Source organism: Buceros rhinoceros, unplaced genomic scaffold, assembly GCF_000710305.1.
Source record: "Buceros rhinoceros silvestris isolate BGI_N320 unplaced genomic scaffold, ASM71030v1 scaffold37527, whole genome shotgun sequence".
NCBI classification, from domain to species: Eukaryota; Metazoa; Chordata; class Aves; order Bucerotiformes; family Bucerotidae; genus Buceros; species Buceros rhinoceros.
The window spans coordinates 20,789-34,877 of record NW_010424596.1 but is presented as its reverse complement, the minus strand read 5'-3'; the positions used below and the strand labels follow the sequence as shown (position 1 = coordinate 34,877).

Genomic DNA, 14,089 nt, shown 5'->3' with positions numbered 1-14,089 from the left:
AGGAATTGACACCAAAATGGGTTCTGAAAAGGTATAACCTTCATTTCTGAATAAATTCTAGGCCTGAGGAAGGTGAGGGGCGGCAGCATACCTCCAGTCTTACTTAGCAGTAACTGTTTGTTCCTTATTAGATTTGGCACTGCAGACTGGACAGAGATATTTCTTCAATGATAACGTTTGAATTCCTGTGTTAAAGTAACTTTTCCTGTCTTATTTCTAAACTCAAAACCAGAGCAGTAAAGGAGCTGTAACTTACTATTCTGCTTTGCTACATTACTTGAATGCGCCACAAGTTAGATTTCTGTGTCTCAGCTGAATCGATGTCCTTTCTACTTCTAGAGAATATTTGGAGAAACTGCCGAAAAGAATTTGTATCTATCTCAGCTGATTATCTTGGATACACTGGAAAAATGTCTGGCAGGGGTGAGTTGGCTTGCGTGAGCATCGCTAACCTGGAATCGAATGAGTTAGAGTGTGAAATGCTTGTATATCTGTTACTACTGGTACTAAAGCTAAAGCTCATCTGATTTACAGCAAAGTAGGATCACTGCCATTTAAAAAGTAATAAAACTTCCTATAAATGCAAGTAGTTGATATAATTGATACATTAAGGATTTGGGGGGTGCTTTTTTCTTTTCTGGAATTAGTGGAGTTTTTTTTTTCAGCTGAGCAGATTCAAATAAACTTTTGAATTTGCCTTTTGTACTCCTCAACTGATTTGTAGAGTTATAAATAATGATTTTAATAATTTGTTAAAGAATTGCAGACAACTGGACAACTGTGCTCAGAGATGTGTGAACTGGAGTGAGGGAAGACGCAAACCCAAGGGAAGACTTAGATGTGGTTATGAAGCTTCTCTAGTTTTTTTTATAAGGTTTGAAAGCTTGTGGCATTCTCTGCTCAGTATTTTTTTGAAGAGTTGTATCAAAACAGTTTCATCCCATAATTTAAACAGAAAAAATAATGGAGTGGTAAATCGCGTTAGAAGTAGCAAATAATTCAGTACAAGTGTTTCAGTTTTATGCTACTAAGATTTCCGCATACGGCGTGATTTTTCTTCAGATTTCTTAAAATGTTCATTTGTTGAGGTAGTGTTTTATGTACTCGTATACAAAGCAGCAGCTTTGCTACCTCTGCTCTGGAGATGGCTTTTGCAGGTGTTCCCTAGATTACAGTAGTTAACCATGTCCGAAATTCCACGGGGGGCCAGGCCTGAGGTTTGCAGTCAGAGCCGTGCTGCCGGGCAGTTGCTGTTGCCTTTGGGATGTGGGCTGTTGTACAGCTTGCTGTGCTAAACCGTGTAATTGCAAAGCCAAACTTCACTGGGAGCAAAACGCGCAATGATTTCTTCCTTTAGTAAAGACAGGCATTTTTTTTGAAAAAAAATTTCATGAAAAAAAACATTGGATGAATGTCATGAAATTATCTAAGCTCTTTGCTGTTTCCCTGCAACAGTTTTTGAAGGTTCGTTCTTTGTAAGGTAATGACCTTATTATGGTTAGATTTGTCAAGAGGCGTATCTTACGTTACAGTACTAAACCAGGCTGGGTAATTGTGGATCCATCTACATTCACAAAAGATCCAGGGAAATACATTTTCCAGGATAGTTTTCAGCTTTTACAGCTCAGGTAAATACTTCTTTTGGGCACTTTTGGTGTCTTTAATGCAGTGAGTCAGAAAAACTATTTTAACTTCAGAAATTAATTCTTTAAAGGGGTTTCTTACATGCATGTTGTTTGAAACATTGATTTTTTTCCTGATAGATGATATTTGAACAGCCTAAAATTGTGCTGAATACTTCTTGCTTTGTCAATTCAAGTGAGAGCAAGTTGAGCCAGTATATGTTTAATAACTGCGAGCCAAAGCTCTATACAAAGAGCGTTGTGTTCTGTGATATCTTCAGCCTTATTTCTTGCTCGTTCTTGCTTCAAGTTCTCATGGCAACAGGACTCAGGTCAACTAAGTGGGAGTCTCTGAAACTTCCCAATTCCCAATGGTAAATTCATTGGTAGAATTTTAGAAAGCTTTAATTCTGACCCTTCTGTTAAAACTTGCTCTCAGTAGAGCAAAGTTTCACTTTGAATTCTTCTGTAAATAGTTTCCTTATGTCTCATACTGTGCAAATTGGCCAAAATCAGATTTTTCTTTTGCAGGAAAATTAAGCCATTTTTTTACTCACGTAGAGCAATCCCAGGCAAGAGCAAGGGAGAAACACCTCCTTTTTGGTTAATTTTTCAAAATATAAAGTATTTGCTGTCAAAATACGGTGGTTAGAATGCTACCCAGAGGAGAAGTAAGGGTGGGTCTTTGCCCTCTGAGTTTCCACTCAAACCTGAGGTAGTTAATGCTCTACTGCAAACGCTTCACGGAGATCAACTGGGTGCATTCATCAAAACAGAAACATGTTTTACTTCAAAAAATAGTTTGATATTTTGCTTGATACTTGATGACATTGATCAACTTGGTGTCCTGCATGTTTTGGAGACTTGACTGAAAATGGAAGGTGGTTTGAATGATCCCGGTTATTGTCCAAATGGAAAGAAGCGTTTTCTGTGTAGACCACTTACACTCTGGTCAGTGGGAGCCTGCAGGCAGATTTTGAGGTTTAGATTTAGGTCCTGTGCCTACTAGGGGCAGATGCTCCATTTTTTTGCCTCCAAACCTACAAAACAGAATTTCATGAAATACTGAATGTTTATTTTTAGCAACCAAAGGATACCATGCGACTAGATGAGACTATGCTGGTAAAACAGCTGCTGCCAGAAATCTGCCACTTCATCCACACTTACCGTGAAGGGAACCAGCATGCAGCTGAACTACGTAACTCTGCCTCGGGGGTTCTGTTTTCTCTTAGCTGCAATAACTTTAATGCTGTGTTCAGCCGCATTTCCACCAGGTAGGTGTTTTTCAGTAGCCTGACTTAGTGTATTAGAAGATCGAGAACATCTGTCACAAATTGCAGTCTTTCTCACTTCAGAAAAGTTAACTGTTGAAACGATATTTAGCAGGATAGTTCCTCACTAAAACTCCTTCTACCTTTCAAAATTGTGCTTGAGTTTCAGGTTACAAAATGAACCCATTTCATACCCATTCTAGGTTATTGCCAGCATATTTTCTGTGAGCTGCATTTATTGCTTTTTCTAATCTGCTTTCATAAGTGCAAGTCAAATGCTGTTGTAGAGTGAAAATGATGTCAACTCAGCTGAGTAAGTTGAGTACATTCTTGTGGGTGAGAGGTGTTTTGGAAAAAAAAGGATGCTGAAGATAATGGGTTGTAGCCATTTACTTAAAGAGTTTCGAATGAAGAATTTCTGATTGTCTACAGCTCTGTTGGAGCCCCGAGGCTGTTTTCTTTCCTAATTTTTCCTGCCTGAAGGCTTTTATGTTAAATCTGTCTTATGCCTGAAGGGGACAAAACAGCTGGACTGCTTGTTAGTTGTTGGAAAAGACCCATTTGTCTCTGACTGACTTGAGTTTCACAGCACATTTACTGTAAAAGTAACGGTCTTCTCTGCTGTTCTAAGGCCCAAAGTTTCCATCTGTTCTTTGCTCTGTTTGCCCTGCTGCAGATCCTTCTGATGCTGCAGCATTTGCCAGTCTGCTAGAGTTGTGTGTTAAGCTTTTCATTACTGAAGTACATTGATGTTTTTCAGGAGTTGCTTGAAGTAGCGGCACATTGTTACAGCTAATGTCATTTTGGTTTATTAGAAGAGGAGCTTGGGCAGCCTTATGTGGTCGCATAGCAATGAGCGTGCAGATTTAATTGAAACAAAGGGTTATATGTTCCTTACCATGCGAAAACGGTCCCATTCCAAAATTCTGAAAATACTTGCATTTTAGAAATAAATGTAAAATTATTTAATACTTTGAAATTGTAAGTATTTTAAGAGCTTCTGCAGAGCCTTTAACTTCTGTTTCAAGAACGTACACTTGGCAGCTAGCATGGAGGATGTGGTTTTACTCAATAGGTTGATTATGTTTTGTTGCTTATGGAAATGGAAACAATTTCTTTTGCTCCTTTTATAGGAAGTATTCTTCAGTTGAATTTTTTTAGTCTTTGAATCCAGTCCACGCATCTATATTTATTTGTATGTCTGGTTTAGTTCTCAAGCTCCACAGCCCTTCTTACCACTCGTTTGAGCTGGAACATTGTGCATTTTCCCTAACCTGTGTTTCACTTCAAGATGGTTTGTACATAAATAGTTAAATATTTGACTGATCGTTGCTGATCTCCACAGGGGTCAGCTTGCCGACAGTTAGCATTGCTGATCTTTCGACCTGTGCTTCCTGTTTAGGCATATTTCTAGGCCTTGTACAGCAGCTGGGGGATTCTTGGCATGAAAAGCACAGCAGTGGGGACCTTCCCATTCCCAGCGAGGGCTGTTAAGTTTCCCCGGCGTTAAGAAATGAAGAACTGCTTTTGTGTGTAGTCCTAGAAATCACATTCCATGTCTGAAACATCTGTAGCTTTGGAACAAGACATGGCAATCGTTAGTTTGTGAGAACATCTGACTTAGTTATTAGTGGCTTAGGATTCTGATGAGCTGTTCAGTAAACCATCTAATACAAAAGTGTGAAAAGAGGCCATTGTGTTTAAACTGGTGTGATTAAACTTTATCCCGTTTTTTAGGCCAGAAAGGCACGGACCTTCTTTAGCTTGCAAAGAGTGGTTGTAGCTCACTTGAGCGATACTGAATACCAACAGTCGCTGCTTTACTCTTGAGAAATAAGCTGGGGCAGGACTTGCTGTTAAGGAGCAGTAGTAGTGTATAGGTGTCTTGGCTCCATGAATTTAGTATTTAGTTGACAAGATGACAAGATTGCTGCTGCAGTATGGCAGACAAGAGAAGGATTTAGGCAAATCTTGGGCATGAACAGACTATCAGCAGATGGTATTGGTATCTTGTAAGATTCGTCGCTGGTATTTCTAGACCCATTTTCAGTATGAGGATGGAAAAAGACTGTAATGTTAACTCTTCATCACGCAAGATCCATCTTTCATTTCTAAACCTGGGGAGGTTTATCAGAGGAGATTGTATTATACGAGACCATCCTGCAGTATTTGCCTGCTGTTCAGATGTGCAGAATCATTCCTACCTGACATCATCTGACTGAGAAGTTAGTTTACTTTGCATATTTTTAGATTGCAGGAACTGACTGTTTGTTCAGAAGATAATGCTGACGTTCATGATATCGAACTTTTACAGTACATCAGTGTGGATTGTTCAAAACTAAAACGACTCTTGCAAGGTATGAGCCTCTGTTTTGAATGGTTTTGTCTGCATAGGGCTGGTTAGAGGTGACACAATGGTATTGATGTGTAGATCTTTTATGGCTGTGTCTTACTCCAGATAGTCATACACTTACCAAAATGTATAAAATACTTAAGTAGCAAGAGACATTGGTTTAAAAATGGCTTTGCGTGTCAAATGTCTTTTACAATCTGTGTTGCTTTTTAGAACCAAAAAAGAACCATTTAGAACTATCTTTTCTAAAAGCAGAAATGTTTTACCTTCACAGAGACTGTGTTTAAGTTTAAAGCCCTTAAGAAAGTAGCTCAGTTAGCTGTTATCAACAGTCTCGAAAAGGTAAGTATTTTAATATTTATCTTCTATTCCATTGCTTATTTGCAGACTTTCTCTAACTTAGGAATAGTTGCAATTCAGTAATTCGCTATAAAATATAAGTTGGTGCATCCCTTCAGTGCATATATGTTTTGTAAGAACTGTCGAGTGATTAAAAGTAAGAGTAAAATCTCTCTTCATTTAAATACATAATTCAGAAAAAGTATTTTTAAGCTCTGGAATGTAAAGATATTTTGCATTATCTGCAGGCGTTTTGGAACTGGGTGGAAAACTATCCTGATGAATTCACAAAGCTGTATCAAACACCACAGACTGATATGGCTGGTAAGGCCTAATAAATGACGTAGTGTTCAAAAGTTGGTTTCTCAGACATCCCCACATTCACCTGCTTTTTGTGCCCTCTTTGCTTCTTGTCCAGCCTGCAAATGAGAAATTTCTGTCAACCCTTGTCAGGGCAGGCAAGGATATATTGCTCTCGCTCTTCTCTCTTTACTCACCTTTTTATTAAAGAGATTAATTTTGCAGCTCACAACACAAAGAAATAAAATGCAAAAGATGGAAACTCTTTTTCATCTTGATACAGGAAAAAAAACCTTAGAGAACATGAGCTGTATTTGTCTCTAGTCAAAATGAGAAGAAAATCTGTATTTTCAGGTAAACCATGTCTTCAACTGGGTTGAGACCACTTTATCCCCAGTAGCATGCCAGTAATGTGCAAAGCAGAACTTTTTTTTCTGTGTAGGTGGAGCTTATTCCTCTGCTCTTTTATACCTATTGTTTACCTTTTCATAATTAAAATTGGTAACTTGGGGGTTATATTTTATGCAGATTGTGCAGAGAAGTTGTTTGACTTAGTGGATGGCTTTGCTGAAAGCACAAAACGTAAAGCAGCAGTTTGGCCACTGCAAATCATACTCCTGGTCTTGTGTCCAGAGATAATCCAAGATATAGTGAAGGATGTGGTTGAGGAGACTAAAATGAACAAGGTAAGACAAAAAAACTATTTGATTCTGGTTCTGATTTCTCAAGGATGCTTGGTTTTACTTACTCTGTATTTCAGATATATTTTATTTTGTCCTTCCTGCCTAAAAAGCACATTATAATTCCGTAGGTAAATTGGTGCACCCTTTATAAGTTCTTTTGCTGTCAAAATCCACGTGGATGATATGTCCCAGACAATGTTATTTCAGAACCTTTACATCTCCTTTGAGATTTGAAGCCCAGTGTTGCGATTTCCCCTCGTTGCTTGGAGCTGGCCTGTGCTGTGCTGTTCTGGGTTTCTGCTCCGTGTACCACGTGTTCCGTAGTGGCAGTACCTGTGACAGACGTTGAATTTGATGGGGCTGCGAGCATTACGGCTAAGAGTAAATGACCATCTCTCTTGTGCCGTTCTGATTGCCCACGATTGTTCGAAGTCAAAGTCTGTGAGAAATACAACACTTCTCCAGAACACCGCGTCAGGTTGTTTTCTGCACTCCTGATATCCACGATTTCTGATGAGAAAGCACAGCATTGTTTGGTTTGAGTTTCTTTAAGGATCCAAAACCCCCGACCACAGATTACCAAAGCTCTGGTTATAACTATTCCTGAATTGAATTCTGCAGAAACTCTTCCTGGACAATCTCAGGAAAGCGCTTGCAGGCCACAGTGGGAGCAGACAGCTGACTGAAAGTGCTGCTATTGCTTGTGTTAAACTGTGCAAAGCATCTACCTACATCAACTGGGAAGATAACTCCGTCATTTTCCTACTAGTGCAGTCCATGGTAGTAGATCTGAAGGTAAAAATGTCTATTTTCTAATTGCAGTTAAAAAAATCGGATTTTAAAATACTGAAATAAATGAATTTCTCCTTGATTGAATACCAGTGTTTTTCAGGGGAAAGTTTTGTACTGAAAGTAGAGAAGAATAATCTTGGTGTCTGATTTATATATTTATATATTTTTTCTATATAGAATTTGCTGTTTAATCCAAGCAAACCTTTCTCAAGAGGCAATCAAAATGCAGATGTAGACCTTATGATTGACTGCTTAGTTTCCTGCTTCCGCATAAATCCTCATAATAACCAACACTTTAAGGTGAGAACACTACTTACTGGTAAGTCATTCTCGACGTACTGTTCATGAGCTGTCAGTTATAGAAAATCTGCTAACAGCAGCTGGAAGCTCACAAATAAGTTCAACTGTATAAATACCCCTGAGTAATACATCCCTGCGAGCTGTATAAATCTTGTCTGAGCTGATTAGTCTTTCTCTTGTTTAGATGTGACGGCTTTGTCGATTTAGTGAGAAAGCTCCAGTATGTTATTCAGTGTGCTAAGAAAGATGGCAAAGACAGAGTTGTTTCTAAGTGGCTTTTATGTGTTTTTATTGTAGATCTGCTTGGCACAGAACTCCCCATCAACGTTTCATTACGTCCTGGTAAATTCGCTCCACCGGATAATCACAAATGTAAGTTCTGAAAGTGTTTAATCAGCCCAGCAATGTGTAGCTGCTATTCAGATAGATACCTGCTTATTAAATAGGGTTTGAGTAGAGGACCAAACGTTGTTGCCTGTATCCACACAGCAAGAGGAATAAGAAAGGACATACAAATCTTTGTTCACCCTGTCCACCAGTTGGATTCCCAGTTTGAGAGTTAGTATTCCAGTATAAAATTTCAGTACAAATATGTTTTAATACCCTCTAATGCGAGATGACAAATGAATGTGACATCCTCTGGTTTATAACAGGCTCTACTGATAGATGAAAAACGGGCAGGCATCAGTACAGCCCGTTCTGCTGCTGCTTGTGAATTAACGTGGGAACGTTAAGCAGGGGAAGAGCTTGCTTAGTGGTTTTGCTCAGGGATTTGATCCAGCATCAATTTAAATAGTGTAAAATCGTAGTAAATGCTGAGTGCCAAAAATATTTTGAAAGTTTGCGCAGTTGTTCATCTTCAGTTTGTTATTGTACTTTGTCACTAAAATATGACTTCAGTTTTTATACCATTCTGAAATACCTTCCTGATCAGTATGAAAGGAGAATCAGTCAGTGTTGAGCCACCAGCTGTACATAATTTACAGAACAGTTTCTGTTCCATTTATCCCAACATCGTAGTGAAAGCACTATATTTTAAAAAAAAGTATTAGGCACTTTGATGAACTGAGGAGAAAATTCTACTGTAGATGTGGTGCTGTATCTGGTGGCATAGTACAGCTTTTTGGATATCATCAAAATACCCGTTTTCGGTTGTTTAGTGTTTCACAGTGAATTGAGTGCGTCTCACTTGTTTTTAAGTGTTACTAGTAGAGTTCAGTATCCTGAAATCTGCCATATTTTCCTGCATTTATTGTGGCAGGATTTGTGCCTGTTCAGAAAGAAGAGTAGTATAGTAAACAGCTAAGCTGCAGGTATTGCTTCTGTTACAACTCCTGTAAATATTAGGAGGTTTATGCTAAGAATGCAAAAGTAATGTATTGGTAATTCTGTGTAAAATACTCGGGTGTAAAGGGTAGTTATACTACAGCTTTTGTAACTTGTAGAGGTGTGAAATAAATCAGACTCTAGCTGGTGTAGTTCCAGTTTAACGTTTGAGCCTTTCTGGGTTTCCGTTCTAGTCGGCGTTGGACTGGTGGCCCAAGATCGATGCTGTGTACTGCCATTCCGTGGAGCTCCGCAGCATGTTCAGCGAAACACTTCATAAAGCGATTCAGGGCTGTGGGGCACACCCAGCAATTCGCATGACTCCGGTAAGGCTTCTCAAGAAGCTGTTACAATACCAACCTCTTGTTTTTTCCTTTGTCTCCACTCCATTCCAGCTTTTTTATTCATTAGCTTCAGACTGGAAGCTAGAGGGGGGAAGAACATTGCAATCCAAAAAGCAACAGAGAGCCGTACATGCTCCCATAACCTTGCAGGTTTTGGTGTATTGACCAACTGCTTCTAGTCAGTGAGTGATGGATATTTCTCGATTTTCATGCTGCTTTTAAACTGGCAACATAGAAGTGTTTCTTCTGTAACTGTCTCCTGTGGCTACCTCTTCCTTTAAGCTTTCTTGCTGTGTGGATAGCTAGGTAGTATGTCCATTCTTGATCAATCTGAAAAGCAAAAGCATTCAGGATGTGAAGATAACGTCTGACAACTGCAATGCTTTTACCATGATCAGCATTTGTGTCTCTTCATTTGTCCTGCTTGCTTTCTGTTGAGCAAGTTGACTGTTTGGTCTTGGTGACAGCAACAAAGTAAAAGATGTTTCAAGCATTATGAAATACGTCAATATTCTTGGTTGTCTTGGAAAAAGTCTTGAGTAAATTGAAATTTGTATTTCATCCAAATTTTTTTAGTAAGTTCACATGCAGCTGCGTTGTCTGTCTTCTGAACTCCCTATTCAGGAGCTTCGATGTGTGAACTGTTGATTGTTTTAGAAGGCCTAAAATAATACATGAAAATACTCGTCTTGGGCTTTTCAAATGAAAGCAAAATACTTTTCATTGAAAGCTACATGTTGAACTTGCATTTTACTTGTATATATTCATCTGTTGAGAAAATAGCAGGGGTATTGTACTGGCAACTCTGACATTGATTGGTGGTGCTTTGTCTTCTGCTTCTTATTTTCCGTTCTTATTGGCTGCTGTCGCTGACATGGTCAGATGCCAACCAGTCACTGTTTTGCATGGCAGTGGGCCTCTGTTGCTGTAAGTATGACCCATTGTAACTACCGCAGAAAAGCCTTTCCTTGCTCCGACTTTTCTGTGCATAGTTACCACTGCAGTCACCTCATTTCACCTGGGTGCAGGCGGTAGCATGGTTTACCTAAGAAAGCAGGCCTGGAGGAGACCTCTTCAGCTGCTCTTGGCCATTGCGAGGTGCTCATCCCTTTCACTACCAGCTGAGCTCCTTTCTAGGAGGGAAGGGTTTTTTCCTTTGCTTTTCTTTGTGCCCCCTGCCCTTTTCCACCACGATGCTCTTCCAGTATCTCCCCACTCTGGTGGTTAGAACCATTTTCTAATTTCCAAACTAAACTTATTTATGTCTAACTTATCCCCTTGTGTTCTAGTTGCAGTATTGTCTGTTAGCTTCAGACCGGTGTTGATCCCCTTGATGTATTTGCAGAGAGCAGGCATGTCCCTGTCTTTGTTTGCTGATAGTCTTTAGTTTTGATTGTGTGAAGTAAATAAATTGCTTCACAGAAAGCAACTGGCTTCTTTTGCCCTGTGCCACTTCTCAGAATTCCCATAATTGTAGCAGTTTAGTGCAGTAAACACTGTTTAAAACTGTTTAACTGTTTAACAGTAAACAGTTTAGTGCAGAATTAGTTACCTCCACCAGTGTGGTAGCAGTTTCTTAATGGGATGCCTTTTATGTGGTAGATTTTTTTCTGTATATTTTCACAATAAATACTCAACAACTTAGAATCTCACTCTATTTTGCTATGGAATTTAATTATACAACATCTTATCTCTTCTCCGGTTTCCTGGAGGATGATTTCAAGCTAGTTGGAGGTTTTTTTTTCCAAAACTTTTGTTCAAAGCTTTTTTGTTCAAAGCTTTAATTCAAGTGTAGTGAAGATGAAAAACAAGTTTGTGTTTTTGTTTGAGATCTTCACAAATGATAATCTAGATAATATGGTTTAAAAAGCTGAGATGCTAAAGTGCTGCGTTTTGTTTTGACTATCCACAATGGCATTTTTTTTGTCCAAGTTACTGTCTTGTAACTGTTTTGGTAGCTGTTAGCAAAAATACTGATTTAATCCCTGCTGATAAAGATCAAAATTAATGAACATATAAATTATGTAAACTCATTGGAGAGAGATGAAAATCTTTTGTCTTTGGATATACTGGGAACCAGTTAATGCAATTTCCCATTTTTTAATGTATGTATTTTTATATGTGTGTGTATATATACACACGCTTGTATTCGTCGCAGCCTTTAGCGTGCATCCAAATTGTTTTTGTTGAGATGCAGAAGCTGCAGTTGATTGCGATACAGCAGGGGGATTCCCTTGTGCGTGCTGTACGACTGAAGCAGAGACTCGCCTGTTGAAATCCTTACAACCAGCAGCATCCGTGTACAGCTGTTTCACAGCCAACATTCTGCATGGGTGCGTGGTGAATTGTTACGGGTTCTGTGCCGTGAACAGCAGTGGTGCAGCATGATGTAGTTCACACTGGAGTCAAACCAGAATACCTGGTGTGACCTCCCCAAACATACCTTGAAACGTCCTCCAGTTCACGTAAGGAGGTTGGCTGGGGCAGTTTACCTGTTTTTCAGGTGAAGCTAGATTTTTTTTTATTTAAGTGAGGCATTGTCTACCTTGTGAAAACCAGAAGGTTCTTTTTTCAAAGGTCATGTAAATAAAAATGCTATAATCAGATGTGATTATGGCATAATATGATTATTATGATTTTGTCTTTGCGAAAAAGTTCCTTACAGTCTCATGTCTTCAAGCTTACTCGGAAATGTTTACTTTTATTTCTCAGACTAGAGAAAATCCCTATTAATTCTTTTGGTCCTTTTATCCATTTTTCTTTTGTCTCAGTTTGTCTTACGCAGGTGATAGGACGTGCATTAGTAGAAGGGGATGCTTAAGTAGAAGGCTATGCAACTGTACTGGAGTGAATTTTATGTACTTCTAAATTTTTTCATGCATTAGAGATTATAAAAGCAATACACTCATAAGATGTTTAATTATAGCTACTATATAGACTACCTTACTCACAATGACTGTAATTTTTCCTTTGATCAGAGTCTTACATTTAAGGAGAAAATGACAAGCCTTAAATTTAAAGAAAAACCCACCGATTTGGAAACCAGAAGCTACAAATTCTTGCTGTTATCCTTGGTAAAACTGATCCATGCTGATCCAAAGCTTTTGCTGTGTGTAAGTAAAATTTACTTTTGAAGCTACTGAATGAATAAAAATTAAAAATATAAACCTGGCATCTAGGACACTCCCTTACCCATTCTTTCTTTGGTTATAATGCTTCTGTGCTTTCAAAGGAAAAAGGCAAAACCAAAACCAAATTGTAAGAAATTGTACAGAACCAGAGCCACACAATGAAAGGGAGCATAAAGCTCCGTAACGCTGAAGGGGGTGAGGTGGGGGACGAGAGGGAAATAGAACAAGAAAATTTAAAAAAGGGGTGTCGGGGAGATTAGTCATGATTTCAATGAGTAGAAAGAGATGCGGTCTTAGGTCTTCCATTTTCTCAGGTCTGTTTATTGTTTGATTTAAAAATACTTCAATTTTGACAAAGATACAATATACAAGGGGTATCATAGCCTAAAAAAAAAAGAAAGAGGGACTCTCTTAAAGATCTGGAAACCCACCTAGTTCAATTAGAGGAATGCTGCAGTAGTGGTCAGTGACAAGATCAGTCATAAGAAGTCTTACAGCTTAACTTTGCTTTCCTTTTTGCTACGTAGAATCCAAGGAAGCAAGGGCCTGAGACACAGGGTAGCACGGCCGAACTGATCACAGGCCTCGTGCAGCTCGTTCCGCAGTCCAGCATGCCAGATATAGCACAAGAAGCCATGGAGGTAAGGGGTGCATGTTCTCCATGCCCAGCGACTAGCGCACAGGCACGCCAAGGCTTTTGTGGAAGCTCTGGAGGGTTGATTAGCTCCGGAGTTCCGTGTGTTAGTTTGGTCTCTACTGATGGTTTTCTAAATGTCTTCTGCACCAAAGTTCTCCAGGAGAGGCCTGTAAGAAAGCTGTGCTACTACCTCCTGGGACTGTCCTGCACCACTTGGAATGCTCGTTCGTCCCTGGTGCTGATCACACACAGTTTGACAGTTCCTCTGCTCCAGCCTTGCAGGGAGCATCACTGAGCTTTTCACAGCCCTTTCTTCTGCGTTTCTAAATGGCTGGGAGAAAAACTCCTAACGCAGTGGCTGGCCCTGTATCCGGTTGAGTCGAAGGCTGTGTGTGTGGGAGGGGTGGATGGGATGCTTCTGCTCGTTCGTCCCTGGTGCTGATCACACACAGTTTGACAGTTCCTCTGCTCCAGCCTTGCAGGGAGCATCACTGAGCTTTTCACAGCCCTTTCTTCTGCGTTTCTAAATGGCTGGGAGAAAAACTCCTAACGCAGTGGCTGGCCCTGTATCCGGTTGAGTCGAAGGCTGTGTGTGTGGGAGGGGTGGATGGGATGCTTCAGGGCTACTGAAATCTTCCCGCCAGCTTTGACTGAAGAAGCTGATGAATCCTCAAAGTCCCTTGGGATTTTTAGCCTTTCCACGCAAAGTTTCTGATCTGTGGCTTTGCCAGATTAGATGTAATAGCGGTGTGTTTTTCACGGTGGTGGGTCCCCAGAGCACTTCCTATACGTGAAATTAGGCTTCAGCTTTTCCTTCTGCCTAAGGGAACAGGAAGATTTAATTATTTTTTTTGTTTAATCCATGGTGCCAGTTACACCGTCCTGCAGTCGTTAGATTCCTTTCCTCTAAAGTCCACCGTAGCATATGTGCTTCATTGACATCTTTCACCTTCTAGTTTTACACAGGTAGACTGAAAAAAAAATTAACTAT

At 39.6% G+C, this 14,089-nt stretch overlaps 1 protein-coding gene across 1 annotated transcript in view; it reads left to right on the top strand.

Annotated features, from left to right (window-relative positions):
- LOC104497574 (neurofibromin-like) overlaps positions 1-14,089 on the top strand; it is a gene marked incomplete at both ends in the record, with an annotated part of 37,061 nt that overhangs the window by 2,439 nt on the left and 20,533 nt on the right. Inside the window, 12 exons of the mRNA XM_010140842.1 lie at positions 340-423; positions 2,706-2,896; positions 5,144-5,250; positions 5,521-5,588; positions 5,834-5,909; positions 6,414-6,571; positions 7,190-7,363; positions 7,538-7,660; positions 7,958-8,032; positions 9,181-9,312; positions 12,309-12,443; positions 12,989-13,102. Of these exons, the coding sequence (XP_010139144.1) occupies positions 340-423; positions 2,706-2,896; positions 5,144-5,250; positions 5,521-5,588; positions 5,834-5,909; positions 6,414-6,571; positions 7,190-7,363; positions 7,538-7,660; positions 7,958-8,032; positions 9,181-9,312; positions 12,309-12,443; positions 12,989-13,102 (1,437 nt within the window). The remainder of the gene's footprint in view (positions 1-339; positions 424-2,705; positions 2,897-5,143; positions 5,251-5,520; positions 5,589-5,833; positions 5,910-6,413; positions 6,572-7,189; positions 7,364-7,537; positions 7,661-7,957; positions 8,033-9,180; positions 9,313-12,308; positions 12,444-12,988; positions 13,103-14,089) is intronic.